The 19675-nt window shown below is 41.8% G+C and overlaps 1 protein-coding gene across 1 annotated transcript; it reads left to right on the top strand.

Annotated features, from left to right (window-relative positions):
* The first annotated feature begins 8536 nt into the window (after positions 1-8536).
* On the top strand, positions 8537-18340 carry bco1l (beta-carotene oxygenase 1, like). Its single transcript, XM_086284226.1, has 11 exons — positions 8537-8675; positions 9809-9937; positions 10036-10165; positions 10801-10948; positions 11146-11293; positions 11728-11948; positions 15120-15386; positions 15466-15571; positions 15643-15737; positions 16977-17088; positions 17198-18340. The coding sequence occupies exons 1-11, from the start codon at positions 8612-8614 to the stop codon at positions 17356-17358; spliced, it is 1581 nt and encodes a 526-aa protein (XP_086140352.1). The 5' UTR covers positions 8537-8611; the 3' UTR covers positions 17359-18340.
* The last annotated feature ends 1335 nt before the right edge of the window (positions 18341-19675 follow it).

Raw genomic sequence — 19675 nt, 5'->3', positions numbered from 1 at the left:
TTGAACCATAAATTGCCTAATCTCCCTCATTGTCGTCAGGAGTTCCTTCATGACCTCATCTTGGTTGGTGGGTAAAGGAACAGGGGATGTCTCTGGTTGTCTTTCTGACTCTCCGACAGGATCCTGCGGCCCATGTGTGTCTTTGTCACTATGCTGGCATTCGGTTTGGCTCTCTGTCTCACATGTAGCTCTTCTATCTCCAGGATACTGAACGTCATACTGCTGCAGGTAGGCAGGAGGTCGACTATCACGACTGGATCTTCTCAAACCTTCAGTCAATGGCTGCTTTGAATCCATGACGCTAACACTGCTCCAGCTCGGAGGACCATGTTTTGAAGGAAGGAAGATTCAGGGCTTAAGCAATCAGTAGTGATGTGACGTTCTGTATCGAGGCTTCGGAGCGTGTGTCGAGTAATGGAGGGGGCGTTTCCGCGAAGCGCGTATCGAGGCTTGCTTCATTTATGGGAGGAGCTGAAAATGATGACGTCCGAAGCCTCGCTGCCCGGCTGTACCACGTGACTGGTTCATGAAGCGGTTCGAACTTTGCCGCAAATAATCATTTTCCATACTGCCAGCATAAATATACACAGTATACTGCCATCACTACACTATAGGTGTTTTACACACTCCTTTTGTTGTTGACATTTACAGGCTGTGTGCAAAATGCCACACTCTTCAAATTCATGCCAGCTATTATTTTTACGTCCAGTAGGTGTCCTGCTAGAGCAAATGAAGCTTCATGAAGCTTCGCGTTGGGGTGAACCAATTGGATGAAAAGCTTCAGTGCTTCATGGGGCTTCATCTGCCCATCACTAGCAATCAGCATCATGGGCTCATCCGGTTAGAATAAGAATAAGCAGCCATCTAATTCAGAATTATTCTCAGGGTTCTCCTTTTATTCTCAAATAAATAAGGCAAAGAAGGAAGGAAACAAAGACACACATGGACTGCCACAGCTCAGCTGCCGCCCCGTGTGGAAGTGAAGAAAGAGTGAGCCAAAAGTGAATGCAGTCCTTATATAATGTGTGACAGGTGAGTGCAATCGAGGACAAGCACCACACCCAATCAAAGGTGAGAGAACTAAACAAGGTGCATCTGGTGAAGTGAGTGGGTGTGCTGGGATGTGCCAAAGGGTGGGTCTCTACAACAACTAAATAATTATTAACAATTGTTAGGCTGCTGGTGTAAATTGATTCATTAGTGTTTGTTTGACAAAGAATCTGAATTGACACGTCTCACTTTTTATATGGCATGAATCAATGTGTTATTTTATCATGTGGCAATATGTCCTAGTGCAGTCAGAGGGGAAGAGCCAGGGCCAAAGGTGAGGCACATCAAGCACATAGTAATAATTTTAATCTGAGGATAAAACGCATGTACTGATGCTGGAAGAAGCTTCAGTGCTCTCAGAAGACTAAAAACATGGGTAAGGTCAACAGTGACTCAAATGAGACTAAACAATGCTGCTGTATGTCCACCAGGAGACACTGGACAGTATAGATGTAAAACCAATATGCCAGCAGTTTATCTCAGTTAGTGAGAGGAGCAGGCATGTGTTTGGCTCCTTCACATAGCGGACATTGAGTTGACACCAATAGTCCGTGTCTGTTGCTGTAACAGTAGTTCATGTTTAGAATAAAAAATCCCAGCTCACTGAGTTGATAGGAGCAATAGTGCCTAAAATGTTGCATAATTTTGCTGAGAGATCTTTTACTTTGTGGTAATCTTAGATGAGTAGTTTTATGGACAAAAACCACCAGGTCATTCAGTGTTCCCTTAGTGCTAATGTATAAGAGATGTTGGTGTACTGTAACTGAACTAATGTTGTTAATTTCTTAAGTCATATTCTTTTATTGTCATGACTCTATTTTTATTTTTGTATGATACCTGATTTATATGGAATATGGCTGAAGTAAACTAAAGTCTAAAATACTTAAGCAATTTAACATTATACAATTCACATATAAAACTATGAATTGCAATTTTAAATGGTTTAAAAGCATGTAGAATAGCATATGTAGGCAAGTATATTTCTCCTTTTTTTTATTATCAAGAAGCAAAGACAAAAAAAAGGGGGGGGGGGGGGGAAACAGGGCAGGGTTCGGTGGTTGAATCATCCGTCCCCACCAATGCCAAAACCAAATCTACGCCCTTGCCCGCAAGTAATTTTATAAATAGAATAGAATATGGCCGCACTTCAACTTTTGCTGGAGTGTATTGCACTTCTTAGTTTTAACACCAGGGGGAGCTTCTGTTGATCAAGGCAGGTGCTCCACCAAAAAGGACAATCACAGAAGAAATTTACCCCCAAGTTACTAAACATAGCAGAACCAAAGAAGCGAAAGGTAGAAAGTGAATGCAGAAAATTTCAGACACGGTGGGAGAGTGAATATTTCTTCAAAGAATTCAAGGGGACGTGTGTCTGTTTGATCTGAAACTGTGGCAGTTATGAAAGAGTATAATGTACGAGCTCATTATGAAACCAAACATCAGGCCTATGCATCCGACACTGGAGAGAGCAGAAATTAAAGCAAAGGGTATCTCTCCTGCAGGGTCAGCAACAGTATCTTTTTCGTGCTCAAATTGTCCAGGAAAAGGCTACAATAGCCAGCTATGAGGTCGCCCAACTCATGGCAAGACATGGCAAGCCTTTTTCAGATGGAGACCTCATAAAACACGGCCTCGTTAAAGTCACCGAAATAATGTGCGCGGAAAAAGTGCAGGACTTGAACAACGTCAGCGTGTCCAGAAATCCAGTTGTGCGACGCATCGAAGACTCGTCAGCCAACATTAAACTGCAACTGTCTGATAAAGCTGTGCTTTTGATTTTTACTCCATCGCATGCAATGAGAGCACCAATGCCACAGACACCGCACAGCTGCTAACTTTTTTTGCGGGGAGTGGACGAGAGCACGAGCGCTTTAGGTGAGTAAAAAAATATATTCAACACTACCCATGTGTTAATAAGCATGCACGTGCAGGTACACATGCTTCAAATATCAATAATGCACACCACTTTCTTATATGCGTTTTTCTTGTTAACACACCGCTGTGCACAGCGCACGCACACGCAGAGTCAGCTGATCTCATCTGATGCAGATCTGCTCCTTGATCAAGTGACATTTGTCCGGATTTTTGGCACAAGTGGCGTACGATCAGCACCGCAGCTGGATGGCCTGATTTACATACCCAGCACAGCTGATACTCACCAGAATAATTTACTAAAATTATATGGACTCCTGTTATTAGGTCCAATTCAGTCTGTTAATGTTGATAATCGTTTCAAACGAACGTTAATAGGTGTGTTGCTAAGTCTAATAACTAAAATAACAAGCTTGAAATGTACCCGTCCCATTTTTGTCATGGTTCTCAAGATCTGGAGAGGTCGTGGTGTGTGTGTATTTTTTATCTTAACCTCTCCCACCAGGGCGGAACTGGACCTTGATTCCCCGCCTCTGAACCCACCCTGAACACACACCTGTGGCTCATTCACACTGATCCTGGCAGACTACTTAAGATGGCAAGAGAGGCTGCTTCCTCGCTGGATCGTCACGCTACCAAGCGTCAGTGTAGCTTAGCCTATGAAAGTGTTCCTCTGATCTCCTAGAGTTTCCTCCTGACATTGTTTTTTTTTCCTCTGTGTACAGGCCTTCTAGACTCCCTGCCCGTCTTCCCTGCCGTCTGGATTTCTGTGGATGTGTGTGAGTGAGCTTTTTGGTGTGGACATTTTGAGTGAGTTACGGATCAAGTGGAAGAAGAGCGTGTGTGTACCCCCGTCTTGGACCTTCCCTTCGGACCCCGCCCTACTCCCTGGAGCCCCGTGTTATCTGTTCCACTGAATATATGTATATATTCTCACTTGGTGTCACATTGCAAATAAACCCTCACCTTCTCTCTAAACTTCAGAGTCCTGCGAGTGAGTCCTCTGCCTACTAATCTGTGACAGAACGATCCAGCCACTATGGACTCAGCGGATTCTGACCCTGTTCAACGGGCTCTCCTCACTCAGGAAGCGGCACGAGAAGATGCTCCACCATATCAATAAAGAGCTCTCCGCCCTTACACAGGCTCTCGCCCAGCGCACACCCCTGGTAAGCTCGCCCTCTCCGAGCGTAAACCCATCTCCGCGTGTAAGTCCATCTCCGAGTCCCCAGGCCGCTGCTGCACCCCCCGACCCTCCCGCTGCCTGGCTAGAGGCCCCGGGGAGGACGATGCCAAGCCCCGAGCCGTTTACAGGTGAGCTGGAGAAATGTTCGGGTTTTCTTGCCCAAGTCTCCCTGTTTTTCCGCCAGCAGAACAGGACGTATGCCAGCGACGGTGCCTGGATTGCTTTCTTTGTTCAGCTGTTACGAGACCGCGCGCTCCAGTGGGCTCAGGCACTATTGAAAACCCTGCCGAATATCTCCTACCTCGACTTCCTGACTGAATTCAAAAGCGTGTTTGAAAGGGATGGCGGGCCCTCTGCTGCTGCACAGCGTCTACTAAATCTGAAACAAGGTAAACGCACTATGGCTGACTTCTCAGTTGACTTCCGCATTCTCGCTGTAGAAACCGGGTGGAGAGAAGAGGCAGTAAAGGAGGTTCTGCTCAACAATATTGCGGAGGATTTGAAGGATGAGCTCATGACGAGGGAATTACCATCATCTCTCAGCTCATTAATGTCCCTGTGCATTCATGTTGACGAGCGCCTGCGAATGCGCCGTGGGACGTGACACTCAGTTTCCCAGAGTGCTCCCAGTGTTGGGATTTTTGCCGGTAGTGCTGCTTCACCACAACAGCCGGCCTCGATGGATGTGAGCCCCGGCGAGGCGGAGCCGATGCACATTGGACGTGCCCGGCTTACACCAACGGAAACGCAGCGCCGTTTCATGGCTGGTGAGTGTTTATACTGCGGCCGTCACGGACATTTCATCGCCGTTTGCCCCGCACGAGCAAAAGGGCGTGCCCGCCAGTAGAAACGGGGTTACTGGTGGGCGAAATAAACATCTCTCATTCCCCTCCTCATCTTTTGTTACCAGCTAAGCTCACTGCTCACACCACTACTCACTCACTCAAGGCTTTGATAGACACAACCTAAAATCTTCAACCTTGTCATCAAACACCGTCCCGCCCTGCCTCAAAACCTCCACCATCATCCCCATCGCCAAGAAGACAGCTGTGGTCAGCCCAAATGACTACAGGCCTGTTGCACTTACGCCTGTAGTGATGAAGTGTTTTGAGAGACTGGTCTGTCAGCACATCAGGGCCGGTCTGCCTCCCACGCTGGACCCCCACCAATTTGCCTACAGGACAAATCGATCCACCGAGGACGCTATCACCATAGCGCTCCACACTGCGCTGAGTCACCTGGAGCACCGAGGAAGCTATGTGAGAATGCTCTTTCTGGACTTCAGCTCAGCATTCAATCATATCATCCCGGAGATCCTGGTCCAGAAACTGTCTCACCTGGGACTCTCCACCCCCATCTGCCTCTGGATCAAGGTCTTCCTGACAAATAGACCACAGTCTGTCAGACTCGGCCCCCACCTGTCCAGCACCATCACACGCAGCACCGGGTCTCCACAAGGATGTGTTTTGAGTCCCCTCCTGTTTACGCTCTACACATCCGACTGCTCCCCTACCCATCTCTCAAACACCATCATAAAGTTCGCGGATGACACCACAGTGGTTGGATTCATCTCAAGGGGGGATGAGTCGGACTACAGAGATGAGGTCAACAGACTGACTGAGTGGTGTTCAGTTAACAACCTCCAACTGAACACCACAAAAACTAAAGAACTTATCTTGGACTTCAGGAAGGGCAGAGCAGACCTGGCCCCACTTTACATTCACGGGAGCTGTGTGGAGAGGGTACACTCCATGAGGTTTCTGGGCGTGCAGATATCTGATGACCTCTCCTGGACTGCAAATACTACAGCGGTGGTTAAAAAGGCCCAGCAGCGTCTCCACTTTCTGAGAGTGCTCAGGAGGAACAACCTGGAGGAGAGGCTGCTGGTGACATTTTACAGAGCCACAATAGAGAGCATCCTAACGTACGGCATAACAACATGGTATGCAGGGTGCTCAGCTGCGGACAGGAAAGTACTGCAGAGGGTCATCAACACAGCCCAGAAGATCACTGGCTGCTCTCTGCCCAGCCTGGAGGTCACTGCAAACTCTCGGTACCTCAGCAGAGCTGGCAATGTCATCAAGGACTACTCTCACCCCAGCAACCAACTGTTTGAACTATTACCATCAGGCCGACGGTACAGGTCACATAAAACCAGGACAAACAGATTTTTTTTCTCTGTTCTGTAAATCTTCTGTCTAAGAAGAAATCTGAGGCTGCTGTTCTGAGAATGAGCTACCAAAGCTTTTTATGAATAAATCAATAAAGATCCATTTATGGAAAGCTGTGGTGAAGGCAGTTTTGTCTTTAATTATATTCAACAATATAACATTTGACCACTTTTAAGTGATTATTCTAACTTTCTAACACTAAAGTTAAGGTTATATACCTAATTTCTATTAAGTGGCCCAGCCCCTCCTATATTTTTATGTATGTGGCCCTCAGTGAAAAAAAGTTTGGACACCCCTGATGTAGCCATAAGAAAGTCAGATATTGGTGTGTGAGTGAGAAGTTACTCTCTATTTACATTGTAAGTAATTATAAATATTATTTTTAATTTCTTGTTCTGATGCAAAGGCTGAATAACTAACAACAAATAATAAATTAAAAAAGCAGGACCAAAGTATCAGCATCTGCTTTGGCAGAAAATGGATGGTGGCCTATCTCAGACTTTCTCCAGCCACCCTCTGAGAGATGTAATCTCTACAGTATGTCTTTGGTCTTACCTGTGGTCTACTCCCAGTTGGACATGCTAAAATAAAAATCACATAAGAGGTATCTTGGTCTCTTTACCACAACAGACTGGTACAGTAACCAGTCTGTCAATATCTCACTGCGCTCTCCTCTCACTCATGAACAGACCTGAGATACTTCTCACTCACAACTTGAAGAGACACTGCACTCTTTTCCAGTTGAAAACAATGAATTCAGAGTTGGAGGTGCTGATTCGTAACTCAACAACTTTACAGTCAGCTGCTACCATCCCAGTACATCGACCCAGTGGAAGTCGTTTGTTGAAGACAGCAGACCTACATCCTCCACAAAACGCAAAGATAAGAATCTGAAAATGTGACACCCTCCATACCTTGACTGTTCACTGTCTACCAGGAACAAATAGGCCTTATAGCAAGCGATGGAGATGAAGCTTTCATTGCAGTTGTACAGAGACCAAAGCTTACAACAGCAAGCCAGATACCCAATGGTCCTGCAGGAACCCCTGAATCTGAGGTTCAACTAACCGATGACTTGCCATCAATTTCAGCCAAATTGTTTATTCAAATCTAGGTATTGGTCCACAGCTGATGCATCTGTGAAAGTAGGGTCTATATGCAAAACATTTCTACATTACATCACTGTAATGATGTTTATATACCAAAAGATGAGGTTCTGATTTTGAATGAATATTTTAATCTGCAAAGTAGCTATTTAACAGATGTAAAGGAGAAAAAAAAGGTAAATAAAGAATCTAAGTAGATTGGATTAAATCGTGTCATTCATTATATAACAATCAAATGCTGAGTCAAAGCTTCTAATAGGTGTTAGACTATGATGTATTATTCTAGGTTGAGTAATTTCTAGGACACAGTGCCAGGACACACTCTGACCTGGAGAAATATCCCGATAAGAGCATTTGTAAAGTTGTAAACTGATTTAGATTACATCTGTTACTTTACATTACACGCAGGTGGAGGTGATAAACAGGATGTGTTGGACTTTTTATAGTGTACAAAGTCAAAATGTGTTTCAGCTGGATTATGATGATTAGTGCTGCAATGATTTAATTAGCACCCAATGCTGTAATCAACTGTAAACAATTATTGTTTCTAAACCAAAAAGATCCAAATGTTTGCTGTTAGTCAAAGTCATGCCTCTTAGTAAACTGTAAAAGTGAAATATATATTTCTAGCTATAAAGCTAGACATAACTATTGAACAACACAGCAATTTACAGTTCATATTTAGATAATGAGAATTCTTATCACTGGCTTACAGATTATCAATCAGACCTGAGCTTAAAGATTCATCCAGCTACAATGCAAAAGAAAAATTGGCAATAAGACAGTTTAGAGATGCAGTGATAGTATAAAACATTCAAATAAGTTTGGATTTTTAAATTTAAAAAAATATGTTGTTTCAATTGAATTTTGTGTAAAAACAAAAAAGTGACAGAGCCTATAGATCAAATTAAATAAAAATGTAAAATATAGTTAAAAATTATGTTTTAGTTCTTTTGATTTGTCTGATTTGATGAATGTAATGTAGCTGTGGACAACATAAGCCCAGTTATTAACATCTAAATGGTGCTTGAAGTAAGCCAACAGGCAGACTTTTATTATGAAAAGCCGAGTAAAGTCCATTCCAGCTTACTTACATAATCAGCTGCACTTATGTTTCCTGAAGCCTGCAAGTATCACGTAGTCAGCTGCTGTCTGTGTTTTCAATCAGAGGTGGGACTCAATCGGAGCAGTGCACTCTGGGAGGCTTGTAGCTCAGGAAGAAAAGCATGCAGTCAATTATTTCAAGAAATGGATGTGAAACTCCAGAGCCAGTGAAAACTGAAGTGAAAGGTGAGTTTGAACCATTAAAGAGTTTGTAAAATGTTGAGTCTGTTGGTTTAAAGAGTCATTAATAAATTCAGCTTGCTCTTTTGGAAGGTTTCCACCTGAACAAACAAAAAGAAAACACACAGCTCAAAAGGTTAGAATAGGCTTAAATAGACTGTCTGCTGACATTACCAACATATTCTATTGCAGCAAGTAGAATGTGACACCGATAAATGCATAGCAAACAGGGAGCAGTGCCAAACTCTGAAGACTTGAACCTCCACTTGTTGCAAGTGTAGGTTTAAGTCTCTGTAGAATAAAGTATTTTCTAGCATCTGCCTCCAGAGTTATAATGTTCATTTGTTGTTATGTTTTGTTTATGTTAAATTAGAAACTTTGCAGCTTTTATTGGTCATATAGAGGAAATCCTGAGTAGATGTTTGTTGTATGTGCTTTGCATGTGTCAGACTGAATGGATGACTCAAGTCATAAGCTCTGTATTTATTATTATTATTATTATTATTATTATTATTATTATTATTATTATTATTATTATCATTATTATTATTATTATTATTATTATTATTATTATTTACCTGTTGTGTGGCACTGGAGTTGCTGACCATTTAATGATTATAATCATGGAGTAGTTTATTAGTAGTTACATTTCATTATCCTCCAAAATTACCTCACAGTGAAAATTCTTCAATACAAATGTTCCTTTATATCAATACCTTAACCAGAACCATTTTCCCATTTTATATATAAGAATCATGACTGTGGTATCTTTAAAACATGGATTTATGGAGATATTTAAAGGACACATGGGGCTTTAATTTTGCATAAATTAATTTCTGGTGGATCTGACTTTGCTTCAGTTATCACTGAAATTAGGATTGTGGCCCTCTATCACTTATTTTTACTGAGCTCTTCAGGTTAACAGTTCTTTCTTAGCCTAACGTCCATTAAAATTTCAAGTTAGGAGTTTACAACCTTTTGATCACTTCACAGTAATCCAAACCCCAAATGTGTAGTAAGATAAAAAAGTTCCACAACTCCACAATGGACCTTTTGGTTAGATTGCTGTCACAAAGCTTCTGTGTTAAGAATGGATTTAAAGCCCATTAACAGTGGTGTTTGTAACCTTTGACCTGCAGGATCTGTCCCTTCCTGGCTGCAGGGCACCCTGCTGAGGAACGGGCCTGGGCTTTTCTCTGTAGGTAACTCTGAGTACAACCACTGGTTTGACGGCTTGTCGCTCATCCACAGCTTCACCTTCAGCAATGGTCAGACTTTGATAAACCTTCAGCATCATTTAACTGTTGACTGTCAGTTGTCCATGTAACTGCTGAATATGTTCAATGTTCTGATATTGCTATTTCAGGTGAGGTGACTTACAGAAGTAAGTTTCTGAAGAGCGACACCTATACGAGGAACATCAAGGCAAACAAGATTGTTGTCTCTGAGTTTGGCACCATGATCTACCCTGATCCTTGCAAAAACATCTTCTCCAGGTAAAGCCCATCCAGATCATGATCTTACAGAATATATAATACTCAGATTTCAGATCTTTCTAGTTTCAGTCCAGAACAGACTTAAAAAGCTCAAGTTCAGCCCATTCAGCTTTTGTCCACTCTAGCTTTCTATGTTTAGTAGACATAAGAGATTTTAAATCTGGAACCGAATAGTGTAGTACATCTAAAGTCTCTGCTTCAATTTATCATGGATGGATATCACAGTTCTGTGTTAGTTTACCTAGCATACAACAAGAGCTAAATGGATGGATGGACTGATGGACGGATGGATGAAAATAGAAATCTGAATCAAACCTTACAAGTCTTGTGTTATTGGTCCATTTGGGGTTTGATGATTTCAGATATGTACAGACCACTTTAAGTAAACTGGGACAGACTAACCAAGACACTTGAGGTTTTTCTGATGTTTATTTTTTTTAATCAGAATATCTGCTTCAATTCATCAGTTCATGAAAGTGCAAAATGCAATTCTCTGGGTTAGTAAGAGGTTTACTTGCATAACCATTACCTAAAGACGTTTGGTTGATTGGATATTTGTTTTCTTAGGAATGTATACCAATACTGAATTATTTCAGCTGTGTGCCCCAAAAAACCCTTCCACGCTCTCTCACCAGGGCATTCACACACCTCCAGAATGTCATTTCTGACTTTACTGACAACAACTTGATCAACATAATTCGTTATGGTCAGGACTACTACGCTTCCTCCGAGGTCAACTACATAAATCAGATTGACCCTAACACCCTGGAAACTATCGGCAGGGTAAGTTAGTCTGCACATTCTGCCTGGGAACATTTTAAAAAGGTTCAGGTTTTCGTTAAATGGTCCACTGTTGAATACCCAAAGGTAAAGAGTAACTATATGAGTTTCGTTTAGCACCACAGTTGGATATAATGGCAACAAGCATCTCTGTGAAAGATTTGTCCTTCCTCAAATGTACTGCCCTGTATTAATTTCAGAAAAACTACAGGAACCACATTGCCTTGAACCTAGCAACGGCTCATCCACACTACGATGAGGAGGGCAATACGTACAATATGGGGACTGCTATTATTGGTTTTGGCCAGCCAAAATATATGATCTTCAAAGTCCCAGCTGATGCCTCAGGTGTCTGCAGTAATTCATTCTGTCCTGTTTATTTCTGTTCCTAAACTTTAAATCCTCAAGATAAATTATTTAGCAGTAATTAGATATCATTCTGAGAATATAGTAAACCTACGCACAGCAGTAAAGTTACTTATTTGCCATTGTGTGCTCCATGAGCCACGTATTCATTTGATTACAACTTAGGTTTAATTGATTTATGACACCACAATCAGACCTCTCAAAGAAGACAGTTGATATGAACTGTTACACTATCATTTACAAAGTGTGTGTCACAGTAGCTCACTTTATTTTCATTTGCTTCATTTACTTTCATTTACTTCATTAATGATTTTTAAATTATTGGTTCTCCCTTTTTAAAATCAAGAAATGAAGACAAGTGAACAGAGTAACAAGCAATTAAAGTGAAGCTTACAACACTGTGTTGACTGTTTCAGATAAAAATCACAAAAAGTCAGCGCTGAGGAAAGTGCAGCAGATCTGTTCAGTCCCTTTTCGCTCCTCACTTTTTCCAAGCTACTTCCACAGCTTTGGCATGACTGAGAATTACATTGTGTTTGTGGAGCAACCTTTCAAACTGGATATTGTCAAACTTGCCACTGCCTACTTCAGGGGGGTCAACTGGGGAGGCTGCCTCAAATTTGATCAAGATGATATGGTAAGTCTTCCACATTTTTATCAACTCCTAATAGTGAAATTATATATAAGTTGTCATTTAAGCTATTAAGAAAAAATCTACTCAGAGAAAAACAATGTTCCCTCTAATTTTTCATGTGTCTAAACGAACACACTAACTCCCTGAGCTGTCCCTTGGACCACTGTGAGCAACAGCAGACGTGTGCACTGTGGTCACACATGGTTTATTAAAATAATTACGGTACGATCTTGTCACTGAAGTGGACGCGCAACGGGACATCATAGCGTGGCTCAAGCATGTTCATCATAGTTTAAACCCCTTGTTTTGCACAAGGGAATATGACCTCCCGTCTGCAGCTAAACACCCCAGTAGCTTTTGTAATAGCTTTAGCCTGGTCGGATTGGGCAGCAAAGGGCTGCTTAAATGCCGCAAACTCCTCTGCTCCTCCACCTGGACCGCTAGCACTGATCATAACTATGGCTTGACAGACTGACCACCCACACCATACACATACTTTTTTTCCTTCTTTTTCGAATCTTCATATCACGTGCGTGTCGAACCGTGGAGTGGGATCGGTTCGGATTATGGATCAACCGTGATCCGTTACACCACTAGTTAAAAATAACTTGAACTCCAATTTTGAAAATACAACTTTCTTTTCTTTATAAAGCTCTGACTTGTGTATTATAAGTATGAGTCTGTGGTCTGGGAGAGAGTCCTGTAACTCTGTCTGCAAAATACAGTGTATAATGACCAATGTTGGGCAATTAATTATATAGTTGTTTTCAAAAAAGTAACTGAGTTTTGCAAACAACAAAGGTTTTTGCAGCTGTTTACCTAAAAAAGCAGCCAAGGCGGTTTTTTAAATAAACATTTCAAACTATTTACAGAACAATCAGCTGTTCTGCATCAAATTTGATGCCACACAAATTATTTGTGCCACTCCAAAAATAATTTCTGTCCACTATGAGCTAAAGGAGAAAAACAGCCTGATACCTGCAGGCCTGACAACAGGAGATGTATCACTCCTGTATCACCTGTAACATTCAGCAGTCGCCTCATTGTTCTGACACACACAACAAAAACTACACTACACACTAACTACACAAGATTTGCGCTAAACGTCACAAATATCTCACATATCAAAACACCGCCGTCACTCCTAAAACTTCCCCCTTCCTAAACAATAAATGCCATGTTGCCATATTATTTTTTTGATTGGTGACATGGTACATTTTTCCACCAACAGGAAAGGGTGGGTTTTTTTTGGTTTTGTTTTTGCTCACAGGCGGAGAGCGCTTTCGAGCGTTTTACTTATAAAACGCTGTTTTTACTGTTTCTTCCCACAGTAAATATAAACAACGACAGTATTCAGGAAGAAAACCAAACATTGCATATACTTTTATCATAACTCTGATTTTACGTGGCCTATCAACACGATTTAAAAACTGGTGTAAAGTCCACATGTTATGATATTTTGATACCATAGTAGCATTTACAGGATATTGTTTTATACAGGAAAACTGTTACTCAATATGGCCCATCTACTAGTTGTTTTTCTCTTTCTCTGTGACCCAAGAATTAAGGTGTAAGACTCACAAGCTGGTACCCCAAGGTCGAAAACACCACAGAGATGAGACCACTTCCTTACTCCCATCCTCCCTTTTTCTTTATCTCCTGGAAAAGGCTCGTTAAAGGCTAGGTGGTTTGTTTCAGAATTCACTAATGAAAGAACTCTGTATTTTATGTCTAGGAGTGTATTTTGCTGGGATGATCATAAATTATAGCTGAACTGATAAACTACACAAGGGATACTTTGCTCAGAAGGCAGGAAGACGTTTCCTTATTTAGTCTGTACCGGTTTGAACTGGGAAAGCTGACACACGAACCTTTTTTCCTCTATATAAACTGCTTTGTATCAAATAAACCTTTGAGTCGATTGGGAAGGCAACCTAAAGCAGTCTCTGTTTTCTTGTTCTCCCAAGCTGCTCCCGAGCTCGTACTAACACGCTGAATGGCACACCTGAGTGTTACTTTAAATAATTAGGAATCTTAGAAGGAAAGGACAGAACTCTGCTTATCGCTCGTGCCTTGGAGGGAAAACCGGGATGGACATTTTTTCCTTCACCACACTTTCTCCGTCAATTGTTCCGTCTGTCCTGCTCACATCTCCAATTGTTGTACATGTTGTCATTAATGTGGCTTCACTGCACATCAGCCACGCCGCTTTGCTCGCTAAAACACCAGTGTCGCACATAAGGACGCTGTCATAGCCTGTCAACAACGTTGATTAGCTGCATATGAATGTAAATTGCATTATTGGCTGGACTATGGGATAAGGTGGCATTGTTGTAATCCCATACGGGAGCAGCCAGTCACTCACTGACTAACACTGCAAAACAGAATTGTTAAAGTCTTAATTTTAATTTCAATTCAGGTAGATATTTTTTTTTTGGTGCGCAATGCAGATTTTCTGTGCGCAGAGACCGTGTCAGCAGTGCGCAATTGCGAATGCGCGCAGCTTAGAGGAACATTGGAGAAAAACTACACCGACAGTATATACTGATTATTTGTGGGATTCCACCTGGCTCTCTCCTTGGCCCTTCACATTTGTAGTTTAAGGTGCAATGTTGGTTCTCTGTGCCACTGTGGGCACCAGAACAAATTGAAAAACATGAAATGTTACATACCATCACTCTGTTAAAGCATGCTGCCTCCTTAAAACCAAGCAGAAACGTCTGGGCTGAAAAATGAAGCCAGTGGTGAAGTACCAAAAATTGCAGATCTTCTTTTTGCAGATCTATTCTAGCCTGAACAAATGCCAGGAAACCAACCAAATAATTGCATGCACTGCCATCAAAAATAGAACAGGCAACAGTGTACTACAAAAGTACGCTGCACAAAAGCACCACTAACATAGTATAAAATTATTTATACAAATTTAAATCATCTTAAGATATGAAATAACACAGAATAGAAGCGATACTGCAAATACCGAGTTTGTCATTTTCTATTTTGCTGGATTTACTTATTATGTAAAACTAGACTCTGATTTAAATTTTCCACAACAAGAAATTGCTCATTGCTGATTTGAAGTCTCCCAAGAAACCAAAAAACAATGGATTAGTACATTTCTGGTTATAACAGGTATTTGAGGTTTTCCGTAATACTGTTACCTGTTTTCTTTTCCAGACTTTTTTTCATATCATCAATAGAAAAACAGGAAAGGAAATCTCCACATGTTTTCATGCCGATGCCCTGGTGGTTTTTCACCACATCAACGCCTATGAGGATGACGGCCATGTGGTGTTTGACCTGATCAGCTACAAGGACAGCAACCTGTACAACATGTTCTACCTGGAGAACATCAAAAAAGAGACTAGCGACTTCATCCAGAGCCATAAGAGCTTCTCCCCACCATCCTGCCAAAGATTTGTTATTCCGCTCAACATCAACAAGGTATAGTTAGTATTTAGTGAAGATTCACTCACACTTACATTCTATTTCATCAATAAATAACAATGTACCTGTTCTTCAGGAGTCTCCCAGGGGATCTAATCTGGTGACTCTGACTGACACAACGGCTCAGGCAATTTTGCAGGAGGACGGATCAATCTATTGTCAGCCAGACACCCTTTTTATAGGTTAGTCATCCACAAAGTGACTGTCATTAAACGCTGTCTGATCCACCTAACGAGTCTGATTCCTCTTGAAGGTTTGGAGCTGCCTGGGATCAACTACAAATTCAACGCTAAAAAGTACAGATATTTCTATGGGTCCAGGCTAGAGTGGTCTCCTCATCCCAACAAGGTGAAGCAACATTATTGATTATCGATTTATTAAATCAATTACATTGCTTTTGGGGTGAACAATTATACATACATGAACCACATTTCCATGTAGTTAACATTGGACACCAAATGTGATTTTTTTCCTAAACATTTATCCTTCTATCTTCTGCTTCTTATTGGGGCCTGGGTCATAAGGGTAGGAGTCTAAGCAGTTGAGCTCTCGCTCTACTGGCCACTACCTTCATCCTTCCTAGGGGGAATATCAAGCTTTTTCCACACCAGCTGAGAGAAATATTCTCTCCAGCACGACCTGGTTCTGCCTGCTGGTCTATTCCAAGTTGGGCATGCACCTAGAAGCTTTTTTGCCCAGGATGCATGACTAAACCACCTCAATTAGTTCCTTTTAATGTGGGCATCCAAGCTCCCCACTCTTTCTGGAGGTGAGCTCAGTTGTCACTTGGAGGAAGCTCATTTCAAATAATCAAGCTTTTAAATTGTCAAAATGCATCCATAAAGCATCTGAAAATGAAATTTCATGGTAATAATGAAGCAGCTAGTCTAAGACATGAACCCCAAAGTCCTGAGTTTGACCAGTTTTACGCCTGAAAAAATAATGGTCTGGATTTTGTTTTTAAGTAGGATTCCCTTAAGATCAACTTGCGTAAAATGCAAAGCCAGAGACAAAGCATTAACCAGCTCCTTCTTCCAGCCTTAAATGACCTATATGCAAGCAGGACAAGACAAGCAAAACATTTTAATAAGCATTCAAATGAATTAAAGCAAGGTCCCTCCAATTTAAATGTACCCAATTTCATGGATTAATTATGGTCCAGGCCTCCATTTCAACATCGGAAACAGGGGGATGGGGGTGGGGGCAGCTTTGGGTAAAGTTTTGTAAGTTTTGTAGGAAAATTGAATTGAATATCAGTCAGTAACGCAAATTCTGTTTCTTTACATGAAAACGACAATAGGTATCTTCAAGTGCTAGAAACAACTACGACGCTGGCTGTATTTTATGCACTATAACTTCCACAGATGCACATATGAGGATGAACAATCTTAATCTTAATCTTAGACTAATCAAACTAAATCATTCAGTCAGCATTTTCAAACAAATAAAGTGAAAACGTCAGTTACTGTTGGCCTAGTATGGTGCTGAATACTCAAATCTGTGAGGACAGTGAATGCCTGAACCAAAATTAGGATGATCTATTCTAAGGTTGTTGAGGTCTGCTACTTTAACACTATGACCCAACAGATCGCCAAGTTTGACATTGTTGAAAGGAAACACGTTGAATGGGTGCAGAAAGACTGCTATCCTTCAGAGCCAGTGTTCGTCGCATCTCCCGGAGCTGTGGAGGAAGATGATGGTGAGAGCTACGCTGTCAAGCACACAAACTTATATATTTAGAAACCACAATAATGGTTGATGTGCATAGAGCAAAATGTGTATTTCCATTGTATCTTTTCCTTATCCAGGAGTCATCCTGTCATCCATTGTTTCTGCGGATCCCAGCATTTCTCCGTTCATGCTCGTGCTCGATGCCAAAACGTTTAAGGAGATCGCCCGAGCCTCCATCCCCACCACTGTCCACATGGACCTCCACGGACTTTTCATTCCCGCTGCTGATTCATCATAGAATTGAATCTTTTAAGTAAAGTAGACAATGAAGTCAAACTTATTTTTAAAAAACCTTTTAAGCAATGTCCAGTGTTAACAGTGGACACAAAAAATCTACTGTTACTCGCTTTACCTTTGCTAATCTTAAAGCACTTTAAAAGACAGGTTTAGGGGAATGTATAGCATTAAAAATGCAAATGAAGTGAGATCAGCAATGTTTGAAAATCTCATTATAGCTGCACAAAGTTTCCACCTCAGTCATGTGTAGAAACTTTTATGGTAAGTTAACATTTTTTTTTATTTCCAGAGATTTTATTTTGTAACATAAAAATGTTGAGAAATTAAGCATAAAACACAATTACTTTAATACATAAAAGCTCTAACTACTCAACTTTTAGACTGAGATATGTCTTCTCATGCAAACAACAAACTTACTGTTTGCTGCCCTAATTTAAAACCTAATGACCCGAGGGGTCTCAAGAGAAAATGGCTACTGTGTGTTATGTTGTTATGATGTCCCAAATGAACCAACACGAGATACTCGTCAGACCCCAAATATTGCCCTGTGGTTGGGTGCCCCCACCAATCAGTCAAGTTTTCCTCCATGTTTCCTTTTGAGGTGTTATTTCCTATTCTTCGTCGAAATCAAGAGTCTAAGGATGGAGGCTTTTGTTGGCTGTACAGATTTGTATTTTGTGATACAGAGCTATATAAATAAACTAATCTGACTTAAATGTAAGTTATTTTGTCTTTTTTTCCTTCTGCTGTGTTTCCATATTATTTATGCATGACCATATTTTGATATTTGCCAATACAGTTGATCATGATTGAACAGTAAGTTATAGTCACAACAGCACCTGATGCTTCATTTATTGATAATGTGGTGAACTGTTCATCCATGATGCAAATCTCCCGTTCCAACACATCCCAAAGATGCTCTGATGGTTGTAGAGGCCATTTAAGTAGAATGAAGTCCTTGTCGTGTTCAAGAAACCAGTTTGAGATGATTTGAGCTTTGTGCTATCATGCTGGAAGAAGCCATACAGGGATGGTCAGCAAAAAATATTCACGTAGGCTGTGGTGTTTAGAAAAAGTGCCAAGGAAATAACCCCATGCCATTATACCACCACCAGTCTGAACCTTTGATATAAGGAAGGACGGATCCATGCTTCCATATTGCTCAAATTCTAACCCTGCCATCTGAATCTCACAGCAGCGTGTCTCATCAGAGCAGGCAACAGTTTTTCCAGTTTTCCCGGTCTGGATGGGCCTGGGCCCCCTTTCCCTGGCGGGTCGCGGAGTATGGGGGTGCCTACTGGGGTCAAGGAAGGAAGGGAGGGGAGCTGGCCCCAGGGAGGGGTCACTTGCCCCTCCCTTCCTTCCCTCCCCATCTCCAGCTGCCTCCCTCTTCCCGCTCCACCACAACCACCCACACATGCAGGACCTTGGAGTAGGGGTATGTCACCAGGGTGCAGAGGAGGCTACCCCCCCCCCTCCTGGCTGCCTCTGCCTCAATTTTATCCCACAACTTAGACATTCACATTACTCACACTCTCATTACACATACATATAGGATCTTGGGGGTGGGCACGATACACGGAATCCAAATTACCATCAGGGTGTACACCTCACCCCTGGCGTCGTTGCCCACCTCTCAATGTTAAATACACGTAGACATTGAGGGCCAGCAGGAGGGACCATGCGCTTACCTGCTGCTCTCTGGCAGGTAGCTCCATGCCCTCCTGGGTTTTAAATGCACCTTAGAACACACATGCATCAACACTACAATGAGCGGGTGGAGGGAGGTTTGGAGTCTTCTCTCACCCCCATTCTCTGCGACCTGCTGGAGCGGGGGGGCTAGGAGGAGGAGTTGGCCGTCCGACTGCGGTCTGGAGTGTGGGGCCTCCCTGCTGCTGCGGAGCATGAGGGTGGGAATGGATGTTTGTGTCTGTGTGTGCCTATTATAAATAGATTGTAAACATTAATTTTGATTCTTTCATTAGCACACTTACTTGTTTAAGAGTACAACATTAGAAGTGTTTTAATTGAACAGGACGAGCCCTGATTTAGACATGGTGGCCTGCCCTGTTACAAGCATTCATGCTTCCATTGGTTCATTATGTGTTAATTCTTTTGGTCATCTCTGGGTGTTTTATATGCGGTGGCAGCTGAAACAAATAAAATGCAGGGACTTTTTTCCCCTCCTGGGTGCTTTGTCTTTGTTATGGTCAGTTTTTCCTTCAGAGGTAGATATTTTTATTTTCATTCCCTCACCTTCATTTCAAGTTTCAGCAATTGCTCTCCAGGAATTTGACAGTTTTGAATCCTTATTTTGA

This window comes from Aulonocara sp. 'chitande type north' Nkhata Bay, linkage group LG23 (genome assembly GCF_057382095.1).
Source record: "Aulonocara sp. 'chitande type north' Nkhata Bay isolate Kocher_YH1m ecotype deep benthic linkage group LG23, A_spYH_male_GT1.1, whole genome shotgun sequence".
In the NCBI taxonomy this organism is placed as follows: Eukaryota; Metazoa; Chordata; class Actinopteri; order Cichliformes; family Cichlidae; genus Aulonocara; species Aulonocara sp. 'chitande type north' Nkhata Bay.
This window is presented reverse-complemented; position numbering and strand designations above follow the sequence as displayed.

What these genes read in the sequence shown, in the direction of transcription:
- bco1l (XM_086284226.1), top strand. Translation starts at nt 8,612, where the DNA reads ATGCAGTCAATTATTTCAAGAAATGGATGTGAAACTCCAGAGCCAGTG. An exon ending in AGTCCCAGCTGATGCCTCAG is followed by an intron (nt 11,294 to 11,727) that starts GTGTCTGCAGTA and finishes TGACTGTTTCAG; the next exon opens with ATAAAAATCACAAAAAGTCA. An exon ending in GCCAGACACCCTTTTTATAG is followed by an intron (nt 15,572 to 15,642) that starts GTTAGTCATCCA and finishes TTCCTCTTGAAG; the next exon opens with GTTTGGAGCTGCCTGGGATC.